Source organism: Octopus bimaculoides, chromosome 22, assembly GCF_046866305.1.
Source record: "Octopus bimaculoides isolate indiv1 chromosome 22, ASM4686630v1, whole genome shotgun sequence".
NCBI lineage: Eukaryota > Metazoa > Mollusca > Cephalopoda > Octopoda > Octopodidae > Octopus > Octopus bimaculoides.
Window position 1 is genome coordinate 1,083,260 of NC_142949.1, and position 22,132 is coordinate 1,105,391.

The window sequence follows — 22,132 nt, forward strand, 5'->3', positions numbered from 1 at the left end:
GTATTGTAATACCACGTATTAGAATTCATACCAAACAGTAATATCGAAATATTGTTAAATTAAACGAGCAATTTAAATAAAATTACGGTGAAATCGGTACTGAAATAATTTTCACAGGAATTTAGGTGCAGGCGCGGCTGTGTGGCAAGCAGAATACTTCCCAACCACATGGCTCCAGGTTCAGTCCCACTGCGTGGCACCATTGGTCCGGGAACGAAATTTGCTTAGTGGGTACAAAATTTTTTTTACAAAAAAGTGGATTTTTTTCAATGTTGATATTAATACAAAGGCAAGTATAATAATAATTGTTATTATTATGAGGGTTGGCTGAAATGTTCATAGGCTGAGCAAGACACTCTCCATAGAATGGGACCAAATGAAGTTCATTTTTAAACATAGTTCCTTTTACTGTCCACAAACTTCCATCATTGTTGCAGTGCTTGGATCACATTGGTGAAGAAGCTATCCTGCTGATCAAAAAAGCCATCAACAGCTGACAAGACATCATCATCCCAGAGATATTAGTGCTTAGCCAAATGATTTCATGTTAGGAAACAGACGATAGTCAGATGAAACCAAATCTCTAACATAGGGAGGGTGATCATCCAGTTCAAAGCTAGCCATGCACAACAACCAGGGCCGGATTAAGACCCATCGAGGCCCTAAGCATTTAAAAGATTTTGGTGCCCCCATAAAAGATTATGTAATTCAAAATATAAACGATAACAAACCATAAAATAATTTTTTATTTTTCAAAACGAAACAAAACAGTAAGAGGGAAAACAATGTCTATTTTTGTATACTTCCACTTTATATTTGAAAAGTTTCCTCCTTCCTTAGATGGTGTGATCATTTTGATCAATAAACCGAGGCCATCACCTTCCTCTCGATTATATGAGACACGCCTGCCATTGTGTGTGGCTTTACATAAATTAATGGTAAATAAAGTTTGGAGTCAACATCAACTTCAACCATTGTTGTTCTTTCACATCTGCAACATCAACATCAACATACTCGTTACTCAAAACAAATTACTGCATCTACTGTTACAATTGGTAACCTCTGACTAACATTTATGATTACACATATATACACACATATACACCTCTGGTAGAGTGGAAAAACATATTTGAGCTATTCATTTGTTGGGCCATGTTGATGACCTCTTCATGGCTTCTGAGATTGATGCCATGAATGTTCTGAAGAAGAATCTAGAAGGATAATATTCTAGGGAGTAAGAACTTTAGTTTAATGGGGCTGAAGAGGGTTGGACACCCCAAAATTGATAAGAAGTGGAAAGACAAACGGGTTAGTAGTATCTGAGTGGTGTAGGAGACACAGTAATAAGCAATTCAATAATGGTTTAACTCAGGTATTTGAATGTAGATCAGTGATACTTGGTGAATGTTATAGCTGTGGGATATGAAGTTGTGAGTTTCATTAAATTGTTATACACACATAACACACACACACACACAGTATGTAACACCAACAGCAAAATGTTTCTCATTTCTTTAAAAGAAAACAAAATGCTTCAAATAACAAGAAATAAGTTGGGTTTTTTTTTAAGTTTCTCAATTAAAATTATAAAATTTATTTTCTTTAGAGAATATAATAAAAAAAAAAAAAAATGCAACACTCCCAGCCACAGAATTTCAAATTCATTTGATTTTGTTTTCAGTGATTAACTTTGTGCTTTGGACATGAAAAAAAAAATGAAATTTTGAATTTTGTAATTGAAAAGGTAAACCCCTTTTTCAATAAATTTCAGAGAAAATACATCATCTGGTCATAGAAGCAGGAAAAGTATATTAAAACAAGATGAATTTTTTTGAACTTGAATGGAAAAAAATGATTTTAGATTATTTATTGTAGGGATTGCTTACATTCTTTTTTTTATTTTCTTCTTGGACCCTGTGAAAAGATTTTGTATATGTAAAAAAAAAAATTTTAAAAAAAATTCCAGCAACCATACATTAAAGGTATAAAATGTTTTTTTAAATTTTACTCATTAGATTGCTTTTTTTTTTTAATTAACTGTTTAAAGTTAATAAGATAATCATTTTTCAGACTTTCAACATCATCTTAGAAATGAAATGAAGTTTGATAGATTTACAAATGTAAAATGTAAATAATAAAAATATGCTTTATCTCTCTCTAAAGATGAGGCATTCTATGTAAAACAATTGATTTTTAAGCCACAATATACAATCATCTTAATATACCATCATCATCATCATTTAATGTTTTGTTTCTCATGCTGGTATGGGTTAGATGGTTTGACAGAGTCCAATGTACCGTAGCACAGCATCACACTCTATCTGCTTTGGCAGGGTTTCTACAGCTGGATACCCTCTCTAATGCCAACCATTTTAACTTAGCGGTTCGGCAAAAGAGACTGATAGAATAAGTACTAGGCTTCCAAAGAATAAGTCCTGGAGTCGATTTGCTTGACTAAAGCCGGTGCTCCAGCATGGCCGCAGTCAGATGACTGAAACAAGTAAAAGAGTAAACTCCTCACAGTGGAGTATAACTCCATATATGACCTTCCCTCATTAAGAAAGACACTTATTCTAGAACGTTCTCTCTTCACCCCACTGGCTTTCACACATACACAGAAAAAAGGTTCTGTTATTCAGGAAACATATTGCACAATTCTTTGGAATTAATGCAATGTTTATTTTTAAAACAAAAATAAATAAAAACAGATTTGGTTCCACAGTCATGATACAAAATTTGCAAAATGGCTAAACAAATTTGTTCAATTGTACAATATAAACTCATAACTTTAGAACTTTTTATAGAAAAGGGTGTTCCAAATTTTAAAAGGGTGTTCCAAATTTTTAAAAATAATTACAAGAAAATAAAAATATTTTCATTTATATAAGAATATTGATATATCTTTTTCTTTTCTCTTTAAATAATATCAAGAAGCCCAGTTGCTTTCTGAAGATGTAAAATGAAAAAAGAAAAACCATATCAACAACATTTAAAAAAACATGGTAAAGAAGAAATTTTCGAGTTCTCGTTAAAAGTCTTCTTCTCTGCAATATCTTTTGCACGTTCATATAAATATAGAGAATGACGGATTTATCTGTACATTTAGCAGCAGATTTGACAGAAAAGTAAGATAGATAAATAAAGTGAGATATAGAAGGATGGATGGATGGGTACATTATATGTGTGTGTGTGTGTGTGTATATATATATATCATCATCATCATCATTGTCCGCTTTCCATGCTAGCATGGGTTGGACGATTCGACTGAGGACTGGTGAAACCGGATGGCAACACCAGGCTCCATATATATATATATATATATATATATATATATATATACACACACACACACATATACACACACATATTAATAAGTAAAACAAAATGTACTATTGCTTGCTTATTCAGTTATTTCGTTCTGGATGACTGATGATGTGTCGTTTTCTGCATTTCTTATGGCTGAAATGATGTCTTGGGCAGCAGCTTTCTTCTCAGCAGTTAGACGTTTCAGTTCAGGGTGGAAGAAGAAGACCAGGGACAAAACACAAAACAGGACCAATACACCACTTCCAAAGAAATTAGAGACTGCAAGAAAAATAGATGAATTTGTAGGTAAAGAAATCAGCTTATATACAAATAGTTTATAGCAGAGACTCCAGCTAAGAAGATCTGAAGAAGAAATTGTAATTCCGAAATATCATCAGACTATAGACAACCAAATTACAACAGGTATATAGTCCATTTTTTGTTCTATAGTGCATTATTGTACCATTCTAAACTTTTTATTCTTTACAAATATCTATATATACATGCACACATACATACATACATATATACATACATGCACACACACATACATACATATTTGGTTAATGAGAGATGGAAGACATGAGAATTTTTATTTATTCATGACAATTGTTTCAACCCATCCAGCATTGATCCCTCATGGGCAAATCATGATCATAGAAATGATTGTGATTATAGCTAACATGTTAACAATGTCAGAAAATGAAGTCAGAATAGCCATATATACAAATAAATATGATTAAATGCTCATGCAGAGAAGAATCAGATGCCCATTGGTGAACTTCTGTATGAGTACAAATATTGACTATAAATGTACCATGCACACATTGGGGCAATGGCTGATTCATTCAAGAACTGTTATTGCAACCATGTCACCAGCTTCAAGATATTCAATAAGAGACATTCAACATCTTTGGCCGTTTTTGCGTGGTGACTTAAGGAAGATAAAATTTAGTATAACATAACTTGGTCCATAGTAAAATATGCAAAATCATATAATTTCCAGGAGATGCTGACTCTGCTGCAAAGAATCCCTGGTCTGTTCTGTGGACCAATGAGAAGATCATTAATAGAATTTCTGAAAGACTCTCAAGATGCTTACATGATTATAAATGTACATCCGCACAATGCAGTGGGAATGAATTTGAGTAATTGTTAACCTAATTAATAATCATAATTCACCTTCAGGTATGGACGAATTAAATTTATATTCTAATATTATTAATCAGTCTGCTCTTCCTCTGAATTAAATTTAGCTCTAACCTCCCCATTTTTATAAATACCAAGTTACTATCTCATTTGCTATGTGAACGTAAGTGCACCAAACCACATGTGTGTATGCTTGCATCTTCATGGATGCTTGTATGAACGAGTGTAAGAATATATATATGTGTGTGTGTGTGTGTGTGTGTGTGTACACATACACACATGTCTAGGCAACTTTATGTGTGTAAAAAATAGGATGGAATGTCCATTGATCACAGGTGTTCTCAGTTGGGGAGGCGGCGGGGTGGTCAACTGAGGTTAAACTGCAACAACATAAGAATGTTCTGGTTACTCACTTGTAAAATCTAACGTTTCTGTTGATAAGCTATTGGTTTTGCAAGTGCTGTTTCTGCTTTCACTGGCAGACATCGGTTGGGCTAGAACCTGCATCACCACAATGAATATCACACCCAAAATTTGTCTAAGAAAGAAATACAAGAACGTTACACATAACTTTATATCCATGTAATACAAAATTAATTTTTTTGGTTAACTCTTTAGTATTTAGATTATTCTTTAAAATGTAGTGTTTGTTTATTCAGTTTTGAATTCATCATCCATTATGTTGTAGCCTTAAATGTTGATGATATGATTGTTCAATTTCAGAAAGACACTGAAGGGTAGGTGTGAAAGGCTGAATCTGGCTGGTTTGAACATAGAACCTGAAGAATATTCAGACTGGATAATACTGGATTAACGGAAAAGGGCTGAAGTCCACAACAAAACGCTGTTAGAAAATATGCAATTATTTTGTAAACTGTCTTTGCCATCATTTTGTTTTCAGCAATGAATAATTAAAATTTTTGGAACCAACATCACTATCAAGTAGGAATGGTCTGTAACACACATTATAGGCCCTTCCATTATTATATTTCTAATGAAAAACACCACTTATGTATTTCAGTTACTTCCAAAAACAGTCAAGAATTAAAAAGAGTTGAGTAGAATATTTTGTTTTGTCTTGCAATTACTGGTACTTATCCTAGAGACCATGTAGTGGGATTGAAACTGAAACCATTTGGTTGCAAAGCAACCTTCCTAACCATATAGCTACATCTTGAAAAATCTTCCATTTCTAAAGATGAAGTTAATTGTTTTGAAAAATGAATCATTAATCTAGTTCTGTTTGTAAAATAAATTGTATATAATGTATGTTGTTTGTATATGTGACACTATATAAGGAGCCTTGCAAACGAAATTTAGTAGACAGAAACTACATGGAAGCCTGTCGTATATGTCAGTGTGCGTGTATGCATGAGTATGTATTTGTGTATGCATGCCTGTGTGTGTATGCATGCAAGTGTGTATGCATGCATGTGTGTATGTGTGGTGTGTGTCTTTGTCTTTATATTGCCACTACTTGGACAGCAGTGATGTTTATATAAATCCCAGACAAACAATATCTCCCACTGCCCAGTGGCTTCACATGTGAAGACCAGCGGAATAAAGTTACTCTACCTACACACAAGTTAGCATCAGGAAGGTCATCTAGGTCACAGAATACTTCTCAAGCAGTCACACCCAACTCATACTAGCAAGGTAAAAGTGAAGATAAAACAACAATGAGGACCTCTACACTATGGCTTAATTGGCTTGGATATATATAGAGAGTAACCAGATGGGATACATTACAGAATAGCACAGTGAATTCAAAGTAGGGATTTTATTTCTAAACTAAAAGATAAAAATATTACCATTCCCGCAGTCACTAGGTATGTGCCACTATCACAACCATCCTCTCCACCACCATCCAAGGCCAGTGCTATGAAGTGAGGGCCCAATTAGAAAATTGTCAGTGGAGTCCTCTACTCAAACAAAAACTGAAGGTTGATGTTTTCTGTTTCATGTGGTTGTATATCACTCCCGACCAAGAAGTGTTGAGGGTTTGAACTTCCACCATTAGCCACAATGATATACTAAAAATTCATCATAGCATCCTCTGCTCGTGTGTGTACTTGGAGCCCTCCCTTGGCTTAAAATTGTCCCCCAGCCCATCATCATCCTCATTGCCACCACCACCACCACCACCACCACCACTTTTCAATAGAGTAACAATAAAAAGAAAAAGCAATGAATAATAACCCTGTAAAAAAGAAAAAAAAAGGTAAGGTCATCGACTTACCCTACTATCACCAATAGACCAGAACTGGTTGCTTCAGCAACAGGGAAAGTACATTCTACAGATGCTTCCATACATGACGGATATAAGGAAAATCCAAACATGCCTAACAAAGAAATACTTGTTGCTATTAGAGTTCTTCTGTTTTCAAAGCCTGAAACCTGAATTTTAAAAAAAATAAAGAAACACATAAATAAAAGCATAAAATGCAATAAAAGTATTCTGAGCCATTCAGAAACACACACAAAACTGTTAACACAAAACTGTAAACATTTATTATTTAGAGTCCAACTTTTCACCATAGAAACTGTGACCTGGTCACTGACATGATCAGATGTAGTGAAATAGTCAATGTTTAAGTGAAGTTGACATTATTAAACTGGTGTTTGGAACATAGATTAACATGAAAGTTTGGTGGGAGATTTTAATTTAGGTCATTTTAAAACAAAGAATTTGTATATCAGAGAATGAGGGGTAGTCTTGGGTAGGTTGGAATGAAAAAGGTTAAAAAAAACAAAACAATATTGACTGAACAATAAGATCAAAGGGTAGAAAATACATTGGGCCTTACCACTGAAAATAATATACTACACAAAGTTGTCATACAAGAAGAAATCTTGATAATGTCTTCAAAACGCTTTGTGTAATCTAACAGAGGACCAGCTAGGGCAGCACCGACAAGACCAGCTCCAATGAACAAAGCACCACACATGCCAGAGAAATTCTAACAGAAAAATAATAATAATAATATCTCTTTAGCCACAACGGCACAGATGAGGGGGGAACATCACAAGGACAATCTACAGTTTGGGGGTAGTGGTGGTGGGGGTATTGAATACATAAAAGATGAGGGGAAAGAAATGGAAAAAATGGTGAAATGCAATAAAAATATACAAGGGATACAACGTATGGAACGGCATGAATGATGCAGTCCCCTGGCTCCAGAAGAACCAAGAAACTCCAACTTGGACCAACCAATAATAATAATAAGTCAATGAGTGACTAATGACATATAAAAGAAAAATTAGACTGACCACTTACATTAAAGTAACCTCGTGGACATAGAATTTGCTGGAATAATGTTGATAATGCAGTAAAAAGACCTAATCCTGCTCCAAAGTTCAGGCACAATGTCACATAGGACTTATTTCTTATTAACTGAAACAGAAAAAAGAAACAGAAAAAATGAAATTTAGATTTTATTGCAGACACTCTTCATAAACAATAGGGGGGGGGGGGGGAAGAACTGAGTCCTGGAGGACATCTATGATACTTTTATGCTAAATTCCTCAATTAAACTAATTGTTAATTATGGATTTCAAATTTTGGCACAAGGCTAGCAATTTCAAGGGAGGGGGTTAGTTGGTTACATCAACCCCAGTACACAACTGGTATTTATTTTATTGACCCTGAAAGGATGGCAAGTAAAGTTGACCTCAGTGGAATTTGAACTCAGTACATAAAGACAGATGAAATGCTGCTAAGAATTTTGCCTGGCGTGCTAATGATTCTGCTAGCTCACCACCTTTAACTAATTGCAAATTACCACTTTGTTAATAGCACTGTGATCAATTCTACACTTGACATGTGGCACACAGTGCAGACAGTGTATACAGGCAAAATCGATTTGATAGAGAGAGTGATCTGATGTACAGCAAGAAATGATAAAATCATCTTTCTCGGACTCAAGAGACCAGCAACAACAGATATCACTGCGTTTGGCTAACACAACCTAGTTTCCTAAGCAATCACTGAGAGTGTGGAACCAAGTTGACAGCCTCTCCAAGACAACAGATGCAAGCTTATTGGCTTAGAATTTTCCTTGTGGTTACCTTAACAAGAGGATATTAGAAGCTTTCTGCCATGGTAGAAATTCAAAACTGCATCTCCAGGCAAATTCAAGACTGATTGTCCATGGGAGCTCCCTTACACCAACAATCTGATTCTCAGAAGGGGACCAGTCTGGGGCCACGGGTTTCACTGTAAGTCTGACACAGAGAAAATCTTTAGAAAGAATGAATACAAAATTTCTGGCAGGAACTCTGAAAAGGAACCGTTTCAGATCATGACAACTCATCTGACCCATGACAGCATAGAAAGTGGCTGTAAAAGATGAGGAAGAAGAGGAAAAGGAAAAAAGAGGGGGAAGAAAAGGAAGAAGAGAAGCAGGAAGAGAAAGAAGGAGAGAAAGAGAAAGAAGAGGAAAAGGAGCAAAAACCAGGAAGAAATAAAGAAATGAAGGAGAAAAATGAAATGATGCAGAAGAGGGTGGTAGTTTATTGGGAAGAGGAAGAAATATTGGCAAACCTGTTTTAGACCAACTAGAAAGGGTTCCGATGGTTTTTCTGCACTTGCTGTAGGGGGTGTTGGAGGTACAGACCAACGGACCCCTAAAATTGCCATTACTGCTCCTAATACAGCAGGGATTGTGTAGATTTCAAGCTGAAGAAAAAAGAAAATTACTTGTAAAGAGAGAAAAAAGAAAAAAATATAAAGAGAGAGAGAGAAAGACAGAGAGATTAGGGGGTAGTGGTGGGGAAAATCTGTCAAAATAATCTGGTTTTTTAGCATTTGCTGTAAACATGAGATGATTTTTTGGGGGCTGTTTATTACAAACTACAGCATTCTAAACAACGTCCATTTTAGGTTGGATGTGCTATTTAATATTCATTACAAAGGCTGCTTCTAGTGCTAACAGATAAGATGTATATATATATATATATATACACTTATCATATATATATATATATATATATATATATATATATATATATATATATATATACACACACACACACACACTTATGAGCAAAATATTCAGAAGTGAATATCTATATAGATATTAATATTGCTATCATTACTGAAGGTAATATAAATAGTTGATTAATAACAGTGTTAATTTTTTGGGTGATTTAAATGAGGGTTTTGACCCACTTCTAGTAGGAAGACATACATTAGTGTGTCCTTATGATTAATATGTGAAAGTGGAGGAGTATATGACTTAATGGTAAGGGTGTTGCACTCATGACCGCGTGATTGTGATTTCAATTAACTAGACCAGGTGGTGCATTGTATTCCTGAGCAAAACACTTCGTGTCATGTTACTCTGCGATCACTTGGACAACTGATGCATCTGTGTTACAGACTTTGGACCCCTCTGCATTGAATTATTCCACAACTAGTTTAAACATGGCGTCTAGGGTAAAAGGGGACATAACTCTACTTTTCTTTTCTTCAACCTTCCATTTTGTGCATCAACTTTTTTTTCTTCTCGTTTTCTTCTCAACGATTTCTCATCTACCCACGTCCTGATTTTCAAACAGAAGATAGTATATACACAGAGCCTCTATATTGCTTGGAGACATGTGGTATGTTATAAAACCTGCCTAGACACATGTCTTCACAGCAAGAAAAAATTAGCTTTCATCTTTATACCATGTACATTAAACTATATTTATTTCTCACTGGACGGAGTACATTTTTGGTTAATCTTACCTTAATGGAACAGTAAAATATATACACACACACACACACACACACAACACACATGGCTTGATATCTTTCTTGTGTGTGTGTGTGTGTGTGTGTGCACGTTTACATAAATTGTAGATGCATGAATGAAATTCAAGTTAATGTTATTACCAAAAAAGGCATACGGTCTTTGTTGGTAACAACTGCTGGAGAAACCAAATTTGCTACCATGATTCCAAGTGGATTTGCTGAAAGTAGAAAATACTTAGTTTTAATTTTAAATTCACAAATTGCAAAAATGTTGGTAAAGTGCAGGGATTCTGAGAGTACAGTGAATTGTTGTTGTTCTTATTAAGATTAACAAGACAGCTTAGTTTCAATAAGAATGGTAATATATTAATCCTTTTGATCCCTTAAACTGGCTTTGGTTCTATGGTACAAACTTTCTGTTTTTAAAGGCATCTAAATTAAAATTTTGTGTAAATTTATGTTCTAAGCACTGGTTCAATATTCTTTCTACTATAGACACAAAGCCAGAAATTTGAGGGGAGGGGGAAAGTCGATTACACTGTGTTAACTATGTTAACTGTCTTTAAAAAGACCACATTGGATAATGTAGTTGGTGACTCTGTGGCACATTATGATTCACCTCCCTACCACCAGAACCCCCCCCCCCAAAAAAAAACAAGTGATGCCTATGGCTGGAATACCTTTGAACATGGTCCCTGTAGGACCAGGGCTGATTTAGAGTCAACAACAACAACAATAGGAAAATGGATGTGAAAAAAAATCAAACAAAGAAACAAACAAAACTTACCCATTGAAGCTAACATGTTAGCAGTTGCTCTTTGATCATCTTTGAACCACAGTGCTGCCATCTTTGTAGGAGATATTAGAATGAATGGTTGCGCACAGGCAGCCAGTGTCTGACCAGTTATTAGCACTGGGAAACGGGAAACTGCTGGGATATAACAACTGACAACTCGGAGAATGGAACCAATGCAGTTCAGCAAAGCAGAAAGAATTATCTGGATAAAAAAAAAAATTTTAAAAAAAAAAAAATTAAATAACTATACAAAAACATAGGCACAGGCATGGTTGTGTAGTAAGAAACTTGCTTCCCAACCACATAGTTCCAGGTTCAATCCCACTGCATGGCACCTGCTATAATCTCAGGCCAACCAAAACTTTGTGAGTGGATTTGATAGACAGAAACTGAAAGAAACCTATTGTGTGTGTGTGTGTGTGTGTGTGTGTGTGTGTGTGTGTGTGTGTGTGTGTGTGTGTGTGTGTGTGTGTGTGTGTGTGTGTGTGTCCCACCATCTTTGCTCGACAACCGGTGTTAGTATGTTTATGTCCCCATAACTTAGCGGTTCAGCAAAGAGCCCAATAGAATAAGTACTAGGCTTAAAAATAAGTCCTGAGGTTAAATTGTTAGACAAAAACACTTCGAGGCGGTGCTCCAGTTTGGCCACAGTCAAATGACTGAAACAAGTAAAAAGATAAAAGAATAAAATAAAAGAAATAGAAATAAAAGAAATAGAAAACAGCATCCCATTCATCGTGAAAAATAGAAATGAAAATATATATATAAATAAAATGCTTGCAAACAGTAAATTGCATTGGATACTCACACTGGATCTGAGACCGACCGAGTCTATGAGCCATATTGCTGCAATCCCAAACGGCACAGTGGCAATAAGATAAACCAACGACAACCAGTTTACTTGTTTTATGGTGATGTTAAAGTATCTCGTTGTGACATCAGCAACTGGAGAAAATGTTATCCATATCTAGGAATATAAAATACAAAATGTTCTGATATTTGTTTATTTTGTGGTAGAAAAAACAACAACAAAAGGGTGGGGGCTGAATGCAACCTTGTTGGAAATGTGTAGTTTCTCGTGGAATTTCTAAAAGATAAAAAGATATCCATTCAAGCTGTAGGTTAATTCATTCATTTCTCTGGATCTCCAGAAAAGACAGTAGCTTGGAAATTTCATTTCTTTTTTTTTTTTTTGCTAATGTTTAGTCCTAATAAATGTGCTAATCAAATGAAATAACAGTTTGAGTTTAATCCCAGTTTATTTCACAAAAATTAACATGTCATGTGATGAATTAAATACACATCTTCAAAAAGATAAAAGGATAAAATATTCCTTAGAGCGTAGGCAAGAAAGATATGCCATAATATAGATCTGGAAAATCCTGGAAGGACTTGTCCCAAACTTTGGCATCAAGAGTTACACAAATACTAGAATTGGACGCCATTGCATAGTGCCAAGGACTCCAAATTTGCCATCAGGATGTAGGATAAGATACTGTAATAGTCTGGGCTTCAGAGGTCCACAGCTCTTCTACATCCACCCCATGCAGGTATCTCAGGTCTTTCGGGAGGATATTGGTGTCTTCAAGATGAGATTGGACCTCTTCCTGTCAGGAGGTGCAGATGAGGGCAGCTGCATCAAACTCTCTCATGCACCAAATGTCAATTCCTGAAAAACATTCATGAAGTAAAATTATGTAGCAATGCCAAATGGCGGTGCCCCATCATGGCCACAGCTCATGAGCTGAAACTAGATAAAAAAAAAAAAATTTTTTTTAAATATATACACACACACACACACATATATATATGTATGTATATATATATATATATATATATATATATATATATATATATATGTATGTATATATATATATATATATATATATATATACATATATATACATATATACATCATCATCATCATCGTTTAACATCCGCTTTCCATGCTAGCATGCGTTGGATGATTTGACTGAGGACTGGCGAACCAGATGGCTGCACCAGGCTCCAATCTGATCTGGCAGCGATCACACTCAGATGGTGCTCTTAGCACTCCACTGGCATCGGTGCCAGTCATCGAATTTGGGAATTTGATTTGATTTCGATTTCATTTGCCTCAACAGGTCTTCGCAGGCATGGATGTGTGTGTGAATGTGTATGTGTGTCAGCGTCAACATCACGCATTAATTTTAAATGAGTGTTGGCCATGAGGAAATACTACCTTATTTGGAAAGAGGTGAAGGTTGGTGACAGGAAAGGTATCCAGCTGTAGAAAATCTGCTTCAACAGAATTTATCTGACCCATGCAAGCATTGAAAAGTGAACATTAAAACAATACTGAACACAATTTTATTTTTCCAAACTGTTATTAATTCCCATAAAACAATGCAAATATATTGCCAGTTGCTGTCTCAACATTATGTAATATTCAGACTTAGCTTCATAAGTAAAATAAAGGGTTCCGAACATTGGTACAAGGGAACAATTTGGGGGAGATTCTATCAATCCCAGCTGGTAAGTATTTCAGTGATCTAGGAAGATCGCACCAAAAAAAAACCACTCAATTGCAAAACAAACTCATTAACTCCATAACTATGCTGGCATAAGGTTATTAATCTAGCAACACACTACAAACAGTAGAAACTAGATTCTACAAACTCGTGACTTGATAAATAACCATAACGAGATAAATTAATTTGACGTCAGATAAAAAGCAACAGGATGTTTGTCATATTTTTTTCTGAGTTCAAATGTAGGAGAAGGAAGAGAAAATGGTTCAGTTTATCAAACACTTAAGCTGATCAACCGACGAGATTTCATTAGACTGTGGCTAATACACAGATTAAAAGGCTAATCAAAGAAGGCCTTTGATGGGTTGTCAGGAAATCAAATAGAGACAGGGATCTTACTTTCTCAACAAAGGCCAATTAGATAGACACTACCATCATCATCAAAACATTTATGATGACTACACACAGTTGCTCAACCTGCTAGAAACAGAAGCTAAATCTCCCTCAAATTATGCATTATTGTCATAAGAAAGGAAAAACACATCAGATAATGTAGTTCTAGAAACCAGCAAAGGATGGTCATGGCTGGAATACCATTGTTCATTGCTCTACTCAGTCAATGTTGACTGGGATTCGATAAGTCAAGCAAAATATCCTAGACATAGTCACTTGAACTGCTAGAATTAGTAACAAAATCCCCTCATATCAAATCCTGCTGGTTTAGCTGAGGGATATATGAGATAATGTAATCCTAGACACACTCCTAGATAGGTGGACATGCCTGGAATGTCTTTAATCATATCATCATGGATATGACTATGCTGTTACTTGAATTGCTAGAAATAACAGCCAAAACTTTCCCAAATCACACCCCAGTGTCTTAAAAAAGAAAAGATACATTGGATAATGTGTTGCCACACTATTCTTTTACTTTCTATCGTCACTGGATTGCAGCCATGCTGGAGCACTACCTTGAATGGTTTTTTTCAAATAAACCAGCCATGGTACGTATTTTAAAGTCTCGTGTGTGTTTTATTGGTCTCTTTGATGAACTGCTAAGATAGGGGAATGTAACAGTTGTACATTCCATACTTATGTTACATACATATATACATATATACCAGGCATGTGCCATCAGTAATTCCTCAGGGTAGGCAGTTGGTGACATTTATGTAGTAAAACACACAAAAAAATAAGCAAAACACAGCCACATGACTGAGTTGGAGGCAGATTTACTTCTGCCTTTATAGCACATAAAGAAAACGTTGTAGGAGTGTACACAGCACGTGTACTACAGCAGTACTCTATGTATCTTTAATACTGAGATTGAAAAGCAGGGGAGAATTATGCCCAACTAATCTACAAAAAAATAAAACGTTTTGCATCTTCTGCAGAGTAACCTTCATAATTTTATTGAATTAGGTGCATATTTTGCCATAAGAGGAAAATATGACTATCGATCTAGTTTATTCAGGGTAGGTACTGCCTACGTTGCCTACCTAGGCAGCATGTCCCTGATATATACATATATACACATAAGGGTCATCCGTTACAGCAATGGGGAGCAGCTGGATACCATCAACCTCACTCATCCAGGAGCATCTTCAAATCAGTGGCAAGACCAGGTCAAGACAACTGGAGATGGAGACGGATGCATTGGGTGATCAAATTGTGTCTTGTTTCATCTTGCTCTCTCCATCAACAATTTGCTGTTGTAGTCACCTTCCTCTTTGTTGAACCATAATGGTTTCCTCTGCAGAGTCCATTGGATTCAGTCTTCACATGCATAGGTAGGCAAGACTTAATACACAAATTAACCCACAGCTGGGATCCTGACAGGTGCTACTTCTTATTCCTTTTCTTCTTTAATCCCTACCTGGCGACTGGAGATGGGGGGGGGGCTGTCCTCTCGACCAATACACTGTTGTAGATGTTGCCAAATGACAGACTTTGGTGATGAGATTATTCCATGCTTTCTCATCCATGATGCTGGCCTTAGCTTGCTTGAGATCGAGGCATTGTGACTTCAGGATTTTCTCAGTTCTTTCAAAGTCTGCTGAGGTCGACTTTGACTTTCATCCTTTCAGGGTTGATTGAATAAGTATCAGATCAGCATTGCAGGGTTGATGTAATCGACTTAAATCCCTCCCTTGAAATTGCTGGCCTTGTGCCAAAATTTTAAACTAATATCTAAGAATATTAACCAAGTTCTGCAGATGGTTATTTTCTTACATAACATTCCATGCCATGATTGTAAAATTCTAAATTCTTGCTAATAACAAATGAATTAATCAGATGAAAATATTTCTTTTGTTGGTAACAAGTGCCTTTTTGTTTGTTTTTTTCATTCTTATTTGTATAGTTCAGCTTTTTATAAACAGATTTTAATGCACTAACCCACTTAACCCTCTTATAAGGATGTAGCAAGGATTTGAACCCAACCGTTAGATAGTCAGTCAGGCACCCTGAATAAACTACCAGTTTCATGTGATTGATCTACAAATTGATCAATTGGCGTGAAGCTGTGGTGTGATGTGGTTTTCTCAAATGTTCTAAAATTTAACCTCTTAAAAATAGTTTGGCACTTTTAACTCATAGCAGAGTGCTGAAAACAGCTGACTGGTTCACGTGCTTTTTCTCTTGCCATGCAAATAACTTGGGACATTTGTGCAGACAATACGTGGTTCTTGAACTTATCAATCTGAATATTCACACTGTTTCATAAATAACTTCTATGGATGTTGTACAGCTTTTCTCTGTCCCATTCGGCAATAATTAACGTTGTTCATTGTAAATAACCAACCCCAAATATCAATATGTCCGGCAATAAATATCAAGTTAACTGTTCGTCCTGAGTTTGTTTCAATTATTCCAGACGTAGCTTCCCCCCCCCCCCCCCAACAAAGACAGGTTCAGCAACAATACTTTCCCCGCAGTTCGAGCATACAGCATCCGAGGGTAAAGCAAAAATTCTCCACTTCACAATAAATGTGGCGCATCGAAAACACAATGGACTTAGGTGCGCATTCTACATCAATTCGAATGCACGAAGATTTCATTTATACACATAATATAAACACAACAGCATCTACTGCACATATTACATGAGACATACATGCAAAATGGATTGTCTTATATCACTAGTTGTCTGAATATTATTTTGAGTAGTTTCAGACAGTCATGTCCGTGCCGATCAAATCCTGATAAATAATTCCTGGGGTTCGCATTCTGGACAAAATCCATGCCCATTCCGACCTGTGACCAACACACACAAGACAGGTCTGAGTGCAAAAACATAGCTGCGTGGTTCAATGTTTGGTTCGGCACCACGTGCTTTTATGTTTAATTCCAATGCGTGGAACTTTGGGAAACTGATCTACCTAAACTTCAAGTTGTGAATGGAACTTGGAAGACGGAAATTTTGTGTGGGAACCCGTTGTAAGTTGGCGAAATATATAAAAGGCACCAAGGAACCGCTCCGCCCCCGAATGGCCGGTGCTTTCAGAATGAAGTCCCTTATGATAATTGTTCTATTCCGCCCTCGAGTCATTCTCGTCATCAAAAATGTAGCAAAACAGCGAAGTAGTGAGTGAATCAGAAGAAACTTATACCCTACGACGTAATGGTTCACTAATTGTCATATAAAATGAATAAAAGATATGTAACGGATGGTTCGTTATGATCATGTGTGGCGGATAAACGATGAAGGAATGACCGTGGGGAGTTTTGTGTGAACTACAGAAGGTTCCAATTGTTGATTCGGCTGAGATTGAATTCGATCATCGAAGGAAATGAATATTGATTTTTGTTTTTTTTCTCTGCTTTTTGTCACATGGTCGGCAAAAGTTAAATGCGAGAGAAAACAAGTAGCGTCGGTGTGTAGAATAAAAAGTTAATTAATATTTAGAAATAAGAATAATGCCAGTGCGATGTGAGAAGGAAAACAAGCGGATCACATTCCTGGAAAAGTTGATATACACTTAAAAATTTATTATTATGGATAAAATTTTGCAGAACACTGAAATGTGGCCCATAAAAGACAAATGGAAACCCGATATTCAGTAAGCATCGAGGTGAAAAAATTCATATTTTCATCTATAAATCCATTCATATCCAGAATGTATTAAATGTAAACTGAGACGGGCATTTGAATGGTTTAAATGGTAAACTTTATAGCAACACACAACCAAAAACTCACGAAGGGTGGTACGTAAGTATAAGAATAGCGAACTCATGGATTATGACCCCATCTCCCACATAAAAACCTAAACAATCGGGGAGCTAAACTGACGAGTAAACAAAACGTCTGTACAAATGGTTAGCACAGTCCTATAATGGTAAATAGAACTCTTTGAAATAATCCTGGTAGAAGCATTGTCGATATATTTCTCGGGGTTAAAGTTTAACTATATCCACGGTTAGAATTTATGATATGTTGTCTTTATAGAAAATACATCCTTCGAGAAGTGTTTTCCTGCAGAGAATATGTATGGGCGTTGGGTAATGTTGACACCAAAACAAAAATCAGCTGAATGAAACAAACCTTTTCATCTAATTTTGCGCAACTGGGTGTAAAAAGAAGATAATAAAACAAGGACAGTAAAATATAAACTACTTTGAACACACACACATATATATAATGAAATGTGTGTGTTTGAGATCCGGGAATTGTAAAGAGCAGACGAAGTAGAAGAACTTAATTAAAGTGGTTGAAGAAAGAAGAAACAAATGAAAGCGAAACTAAGAAAAGTGTGTAATTGGAAGTGAAGAAAAAGATATACTGACCACAGAATTGGAGAAGTTAATAACAGAGATAACGGCTAGAATATACCATCGCTGCTTGTAGACTTTGTATTTGTCCATCCGCGGAGTATTAACACTGACGTCCGTCGAAGTAACATCACAGGAGTTTATATCAGCCATGTTGGTGGGTCACATGACACAATGTGTAGAGTGCGCTTAGCAGGGGGGGGGGGTGTCCCCGTGTGTGTGTGTGCACATTTGTATATACTCGTACTTGTATGTACATACATACATACGTTTGCCTTGCTATGCCATGCTGGGACCAGACACGAGACTGAAGAGAGCGGAAGGAATGAGCTGCTCTCTGCAACCTGAAACCTATTTCCTCATCCAGGGAGCAAGAACGGCTGAGTGTGCTGCCCAGGTAGACAAACTTGTCTACTACATACAGACACGCATACAGACATAGGTCAATATAAAGGTCTTCACCCGAGAACAAAAAACAAAAAAAATAATAATAATAAACCAACCTGTTGGGTGTTAACAAGTATATAGGAAACGAATATGAAAAAAAAAATTGTCCTAACGACCCGAGGTGGGTGGGTTTAGGACTTTCGGAAAATTCACAAGATCCGATGTTTCCGTCATAACTTTCGGAATCCTACGTTTTTGGTTATGGAGAATCCGATTCTGAAAAAAAAAAAAAAATTTCAAAAATCGCATTTTCAAAATTTCAATCCCCCTCACCTCCACCCCCTTCATTTTCACTTTTTTTCCGGATTTTCTTTTCTTTTTTTTTTTGCGAAATACATAGAAAAATAAGATTACGATTCTGAAAAAAAATTTGTTTGTAAAATTTCTATTTTCAACAAAAAAAAAAAAAACATATATATACCCCCAGACCTTCAAGCATGCTAGCCACATGCTAGAAATAACAGTCAAATCTCACAAAACTGCGATAACATAATGTAATCAAACTACACATTTTTCTGCAAAGATTTCTTTCAGAGTAATTTCCCGCAGTAATATGACAGAGTAATTTATGTGAAATTAAAGTGGGGTTTTTTTCTTTAACTTTTTAAAACTTTTTATCGAATTTTTTTTTTCAATCAATCTACGTGGAAAAATACGGAGATTAAGAATATGAACAAAATAAACACAAATTCATACACACACACACACACACACATAATGTCATCATCATCATTTAATGTCCATTTTCCATGTTGGCATAGATTTGACAGTTTGACAAAATCTGGCAAGCCACATGGCTGCAATGAACTCCAGAACCAGCTTTGGAATGTTTTCTAAGGGGAAATGTTTGCACCAGATGTTCAATAAAATTTCTGTACAGGTAGTTTTGACAGCATCTACATTAAACTCCATCTGTTAGGAACCCAGTGGAGCAGAAGCACTTCTAGCAGAGTTATTATGTAGTATGAAGAACAATAGAAAAACATGAAGTATAGAGTTTGTAATTCTTTATTTCATTTATTATACATGTTTCAGTGATCAATAAGCCAAATTAATGAGTAAAGCCCTATCATGTGTTTGCTATTTCAACCCTGCCTGAAGACATGACTGGTATGCTTGAATGAGCTGCTTTGTGTTCACTCTCTATCTTTGCTCATCAATGTAGATTATCGATCTCAGAAATGTGGTTACAGATGAAATAGAGAAATACAAACTTCATGCTTCATGTTTCTCTCTCTTTCTCTCTATATATATATATGTACACATATACATATATATATATTCATATATATTCACACACATACATATATACATATACACATGAATATATATATATATATATATATATATATATATATATATATATATATATATATATATATATATATATACACATACAACATTTGACAAAATAATGGAAACACCTTAAAATTTCAAACAAATTTATTTTAATATGGGGTAGGACTGACTTTGGCAGCAATTACAGCTTGAATTCTACAAGGACTCATACAAAGATTGAATTGTTTCCAAAGGAACTTTTGTCCATTCTTCAGCTAAAACAGTCTCCAGTTCTTGTAGTGATGATGGTGGAGGATATCAACTCCTTATTTGTTTTTCTAAAATGCACCATAAATGTTCAATAATATTGAGACCTGGGGACTGTGGTGGCCAGATAAGATATTCAACTTTACTAGAATGTTCCTCGTGCCATTCAGTAACAACTTTAGCTGTGTGAATTGGTGCATTATCATCCTGAAAGATGGCATTTCCCTCTGGAAACAGTTCCGCAACCATAGGATGAATTTGATTAGATAAAATGCTTAAATAGTCTTGACTATTAATTCTGCCATGAAGGGAAACCATTGGACAGGCAGATTTCCAAGATATAGCCCCCCACCCAGATCATCATAGATCCTCTTCCATGTTTAACAGTTGGAAGAAGGCAGTCTGGGTCAAATGCTTCTTTGGTTGTCTCCACAGGTATACTCGGCTTGGAAATAGAGTAAAGGACGACTCATCCGAGAAAATAACATTCTTCCATTGCTCTAGGGATCAATTCTGTAGGTTTTTATTCTGCTCTAAACACTTTGCAACACTTGTTTTTGAATATAGTAGTTTTCTGATTGCAGCTCTCCTGTGAAATCCAGCTTTGTGCAGCTCTCAGCAAACAGTTTTTGTGGAAACTAGTATCGGTGGTTATAATGGCAACAGGAGCGGTGTGATGTCTGATGGTGAGGTGATGGTGGTGTTGATGATAGTGTTAGTTGTGTGATGGTGGTATTGCAGTGGTTATATTGGTTGTGGTGGTGAAAGTGACTGTCAAGGTAACCGTCACTGATGGCGGTGTGTGTGGTGGAAGTGGAAGCAATAACAATGCTGCTGATGGTGCTGGTGATTGTGAACTGCTTCAGATGATTCCTGTTTTCAAAAGGGCTTTTTTTCTTAAAATCATTTGGCTGTGTTATTTTTTTTTTACCCCCTCCAAGGAGGTTATGTTTTTTGGTAGCATTGGTTTGGGAAATTGGGCGATTTCCACCATGCGTGTATATGGGTGGAAATGAGCTGTTTAGCAGAGGTCTGCACTCTCCAAGTACTTTTCTGGTTTTAAAAACATAACATTACTCGATATGACTTCAAGTTCTGTAAGTGGGAGATATTTTAAGCTTTCTCGATTTTTAAACTATTTTAATCAATTTATTTGTACATTTGATAAGAGAAATGTAGCTATTTGTATCGGTTGGAAAGCTCACACAATACAAATGCATTCCTCAAGAGGATCATAAGGTTTTGTACTGCAGCTTTTCTTTGATTTGTAATATTGGAAGACTTGAAACCAAACGTCTCATTGAATTTTTTTATGTATTTTGTATTCTGATGATAAGGGAACTTGACCTACAAAAATCTGTTATCTACTTTGATTTTGTTATATATATATATATATACACACACACACACATATACAGGTATGAGTTGAGACAGAAAATAACATTTACTTTCTGACTCACTCGTGTGTGTGGTGGTGGGGGTATGTGTGTGTGTGAGTGAGTGTGTGTGTGTGTGTGTGTGTGTGTGTGTGTGTGTGTGTGTGTGTGTTTGTAATATCAGTGGAATAGAGAGTGGCAGAGTCAAAGTTTGCAAAACAGGAAATCAAAATAAATAAATATTGAAATGACTCAATATTGTTTATACAACACATTGGAATTTGTTCCTCTCTCTCTCTCTCTCTTTCATTTTATCTCTCTCTCTCTCTAAAACAATCTAATGAATAAATCAGCCAATCAATAAATCCAGGAGTTGGCTGTTATCTGCAGTGGCTTCAGATCAGTGGAAGCCCACCACCATTTTCAAAAGCAACAGATTGACAGAAATGATTACAGACTCACTTACATGTGGGCATTTAGAGTATGCAAGTATTTT

At 35.9% G+C, this 22,132-nt stretch overlaps 1 protein-coding gene across 3 annotated transcripts; it reads right to left on the reverse strand.

Annotated features, from left to right (window-relative positions):
* Positions 1 to 728: 728 nt before the first annotated feature.
* On the reverse strand, positions 729 to 18,732 carry LOC106874447 (solute carrier family 49 member A3). 3 transcript variants are annotated; one of them, XM_089339774.1, is made up of 12 exons: positions 18,284 to 18,732; positions 11,797 to 11,955; positions 10,980 to 11,190; positions 10,334 to 10,410; positions 8,999 to 9,133; positions 7,733 to 7,849; positions 7,263 to 7,415; positions 6,695 to 6,852; positions 4,869 to 4,993; positions 3,391 to 3,585; positions 1,887 to 1,914; positions 729 to 991 (listed from the first exon to the last, which is right to left on the reverse strand). In XM_089339774.1, the coding sequence occupies exons 1-10, from the start codon at positions 18,419 to 18,421 to the stop codon at positions 3,401 to 3,403; spliced, it is 1,458 nt and encodes a 485-aa protein (XP_089195900.1). In that variant the 5' UTR covers positions 18,422 to 18,732; the 3' UTR covers positions 729 to 991; positions 1,887 to 1,914; positions 3,391 to 3,400. The 3 variants fall into 3 exon arrangements, with proteins under 3 accessions (XP_089195900.1, XP_089195899.1, XP_089195898.1); XM_089339773.1 differs by lacking the exon at positions 1,887 to 1,914; XM_089339772.1 differs by having other exon boundaries at positions 729 to 3,585.
* Between the last annotated feature and the right edge of the window lie 3,400 nt (positions 18,733 to 22,132).

What these genes read in the sequence shown, in the direction of transcription:
- LOC106874447 (XM_089339773.1), bottom strand. Translation starts at nt 18,421, where the DNA reads ATGGCTGATATAAACTCCTGTGATGTTACTTCGACGGACGTCAGTGTT. An exon ending in TTAACTTCTCCAATTCTGTG is followed by an intron (nt 11,956 to 18,283) that starts GTCAGTATATCT and finishes TTATATTCCTAG; the next exon opens with ATATGGATAACATTTTCTCC. An exon ending in GGTCTATTGGTGATAGTAGG is followed by an intron (nt 4,994 to 6,694) that starts GTAAGTCGATGA and finishes TTTCTTTCTTAG; the next exon opens with ACAAATTTTGGGTGTGATAT.